The 3,742-nt window shown below is 38.3% G+C and overlaps 1 protein-coding gene across 2 annotated transcripts; it reads left to right on the plus strand.

Moving 5' to 3' along the window:
• The first annotated feature begins 219 nt into the window (after window positions 1-219).
• Window positions 220-3,467, plus strand: LOC131661740 (protein ETHYLENE INSENSITIVE 3-like). 2 transcript variants are annotated; one of them, XM_058931351.1, is made up of 2 exons: window positions 220-400; window positions 1,089-3,467. In XM_058931351.1, exon 2 carries the CDS (start codon window positions 1,229-1,231, stop codon window positions 3,152-3,154), a length of 1,926 nt encoding a protein of 641 aa, XP_058787334.1. In that variant the 5' UTR covers window positions 220-400; window positions 1,089-1,228; the 3' UTR covers window positions 3,155-3,467. The 2 variants fall into 2 exon arrangements, with proteins under 2 accessions (XP_058787334.1, XP_058787335.1); XM_058931352.1 differs by lacking the exon at window positions 220-400 and adding an exon at window positions 438-495.
• The last annotated feature ends 275 nt before the right edge of the window (window positions 3,468-3,742 follow it).

Here is a 3,742-nt window from a genome sequence, read left to right on the forward strand (position 1 = left end):
ATATATAATATCAACTAATTATTTATTTATTAATAATTAAAAACTTATACTATGAATGAAAAGTATTATTTAGACAAATTATATTTTTGTTAAAAAATGGATAAATGTATAATAATAATATAATATTAACACAAAATTTGTATAAATATCGAATATTGTAACCCAAATTACATAAAATATCTTTCCACTAAGCTTTTTCCCTCCTCAAAATTGGGTTTACCCCACCAATAACCCACCATCTTCACATTCACCTAGGACCGTCCCCACTTTGTTAATGCAATAAAATCGAGATAATGTTCAAACTCTAAGGTCCCTTTTCATTTTCTCTCTCTTCTCCCTCTCTCTTTCTTCTTCTGCTTCATTTGACTTGTAGCCACCATACAAGAAACTGAATCATCTCGTAAGATTCTATGTTTTATTCTTTTTTTTTAATATTTTTTTTACTTACCCTTTCAACTCTAACGTTGTAACCTTACGTTACGTTGTGTTGTTTTGGTTAGTGCTGTTTTTCATTTTCGCTACTTATTGATAAACTGAAGTTTCTTTCCTTATTTGTTCATGCTGTTTTTTTTCGTAACTTGCTGAAGTTCTTCTTGTCGTTATTGGATTCATGATTTTCCTCATCAGTTTTTCTTACGTTTCTGTTTTATAATTACTATGGTATTGTCTGTTTACGTTTGTTGCTTGTACTTTTGATATTTTGATTCCTGGTGAATTTGATCATACTATGATTGATGATTGAATTCAACTAGGAATCTAACACAGTGAATTCAGATTACACTGATCTATTTTTTTATATATTAATAAGCGGGAAGTTCCATAATTTATTTTTTTCATTTAAAATTTGCTAATTAATTTTTATGGAGAATTTGAGATTTTTTTCTTCTCTTTGTATTGATTTTCTTAGCTTTTTGGATGCGAACGAAATTTTTTATTTAATTTCTATAATTTGAGTTTGGTGAAAATCTTGAAGATATTACTGTATGACATGTTTTCTGATCTAGTTTTTTTATTTTTTATTGTATGGAAAACATTTGATTTGATTTTTGCACTTTGTTAATTTTTCTCTGTTTTATTGCTGTTGGCAGGTTTATCAATGTCATCCAAATTACAGAATTTGTTGACTTGAATTAGTGAGCAGTGGTAGTTGGTCAAATTTGTAGGTTGAATATTTTTTCTTCTTCTTCTGGATAATTAGGTTATCTTTTGGAGTGATTTTCGCTGGAAAATGATGATGATGTTTGATGAGATGGGTTTATCGGGTGATATGGATGTGTTTTCGGGTCCCCTAGTCGAGGGGGATGTTACCGCCCGGCAAACTGAGCCTGGGGTGATGATTGGCGAAGATTACAGTGATGATGAAATGGATATTGATGAGCTTGAGAAGAGGATGTGGAAGTACAAAATGCTTCACAAGCGGTTGAAGGATAAGGAACAAAGCAAGCCGAGGGAAGGGCTCGATGCGGCGAAGCAGAGGCAATCGCAAGAGCAGGCTAGGAGGAAGAAGATGTCGAGGGCTCAAGATGGTATCTTGAAGTACATGCTGAAGATGATGGAGGTTTGTAAGGCTCAAGGGTTTGTTTACGGGATAATTCCCGAGAAAGGGAAGCCTGTGACTGGGGCTTCGGATAATCTCCGGGAGTGGTGGAAGGATAAGGTTAGGTTTGATCGGAATGGTCCTGCTGCGATATCCAAGTACCTAGCAGACAATGCAATTCCGGGGAACAACGATGGGAGTAACTCAATTGGGCCAACCCCTCACACCTTGCAAGAGCTGCAGGACACAACTTTGGGTTCTCTGTTATCTGCACTGATGCAACACTGTGACCCCCCTCAGAGGCGGTATCCGTTGGAGAAGGGTGTTTCTCCTCCGTGGTGGCCAACTGGGAATGAAGAGTGGTGGCCTCATATCGGTTTACCGAAAGATCAAGGCCCTCCGCCTTACAAGAAGCCTCATGACCTGAAGAAGGCATGGAAGGTTGGTGTCCTGACTGCTGTCATCAAGCATATGTCTCCTGACATTGCCAAAATTCGCAAGCTTGTGAGACAGTCCAAATGCCTTCAAGACAAAATGACTGCTAAGGAAAGCGCAACGTGGCTTGCAATTGTCAATCAGGAGGAGGCTTTAGCGCGAGAGCTTTATCCTGATTATGTTCCCCCATTTACCTCAGCTGGAGGAAGTGGGTCTTTTTCCACCAATGATGGAAATGAGTACGATGTCGATGGGGGAGAAGATGACCAAAATTTCGACGTGGAGGAACGGAAACCTGAGAGTCTTCTTCATCCATCCAACATCGGGATGATGGAGAGAATGAGGGGCTTAAGACTTCCAATTCAGCAGCCCTCTTTCACAATGAAGGGAGATGCTGCAGCAAACATGGATTTCATGCGGAAGCGAAAGATCTCTGGTGACTTTAACATGATGATGGATCCAAAAATTTTCACCTGTGAACATCCTCCTTGTCCTTACAGCGAAGTTCGCCTCGCTTTTCAGGACAGGACTTCTAGGGACAATCATCAACTGTGCTGTCCCTATAGAGCCAGTTTATCAGATTATGGTGGTCCAAGTTTTCATGCTAATGAGGTTAAACCAGTCATATTCCCTCACTCCTTTGTTCAACAGAAACCTACAACTCAGTCTGTCAACATGGTTCCACCTTCAGTCGATCTTACCGGACTCGGAGTTACTGAAGACGGTGAGAAAAATATAGGCGACCTTATGACAGTCTACGATTCCGATATCCATCAAGGCAACCGGAATACTAACAATCGTGTAGCTGCTTCCGCTGCACAGAATCACAACTTACCGCATTCTGGCAGCATTCCTAGCAGCATTCAGCAGCAGCAACAGCAGCATCAGAATTTCTACCGCGGTCAAGGAATGGTAATGGAAGGAACTAGCATGTCTAATAATAACCATCATCACATGTTTGCTAGAGGTGCAGGTCAATTTGACCGGTTCCGAGCTTTGAATTCTCCCTATGAGAACAATCACAATCACAATCACAACAACAGCAACAATAATTTCCAGTATATGTTTGGGTCCCCACAAATTGATCTGTCATCCTTTGATTTTAAGGAGGATAGTCATGGAACAGGCATGGATCCTCTGCAGAACCAGCAAGATATTTCAATATGGTACCAGGGAAATTGACAACTGGAATCTAGAATGCTCTTTTTATTTTCTTTCAAATGTTTGGTTTGGCCACCCATATCATATTCATGTGAAGTTTCCCTTTGGGCCAAAAAGGTGTTACTGCAATTTTCTTCACATGTAATTTTCTAGGCCTAGAAGAAATCTAGATTTTTATTTTTATGCTTGTTGTTAGCTATGATATGGGGTTATAATAATAATAATAATAATAAAAGTTTGTTTTTACCTATGGTTTGGTTTTTACCTAAGAATATTCATATTCAATGTTTTATGTAAGACTTGTGATATAAATAAAATTTCAAAAATTTGGTTACACTACTAAGTATGGTAAATGAAAGTGTTTGTCCTATTATTGAATATTTCTCTCATGCTTATCCTATTCCCATGTGAAATGGGACCCTAAGTTTGGCAGATGCTAAGTTGAAATGGCTTTTGGATTACGTGATGAGTTTGTATGCTTGTGTGGTGGGGTCTCTTTTTCGTAGGACACATGATTGATTGTTCACATCTTTTTTGAGTCATTACATTGTTTTTGTTACTTCATTACCATTGAATGTGGATATTCATGGGACAATTGAAAGGGTCATT

Source organism: Vicia villosa, linkage group LG3 (genome assembly GCF_029867415.1).
Source record: "Vicia villosa cultivar HV-30 ecotype Madison, WI linkage group LG3, Vvil1.0, whole genome shotgun sequence".
NCBI lineage: Eukaryota > Viridiplantae > Streptophyta > Magnoliopsida > Fabales > Fabaceae > Vicia > Vicia villosa.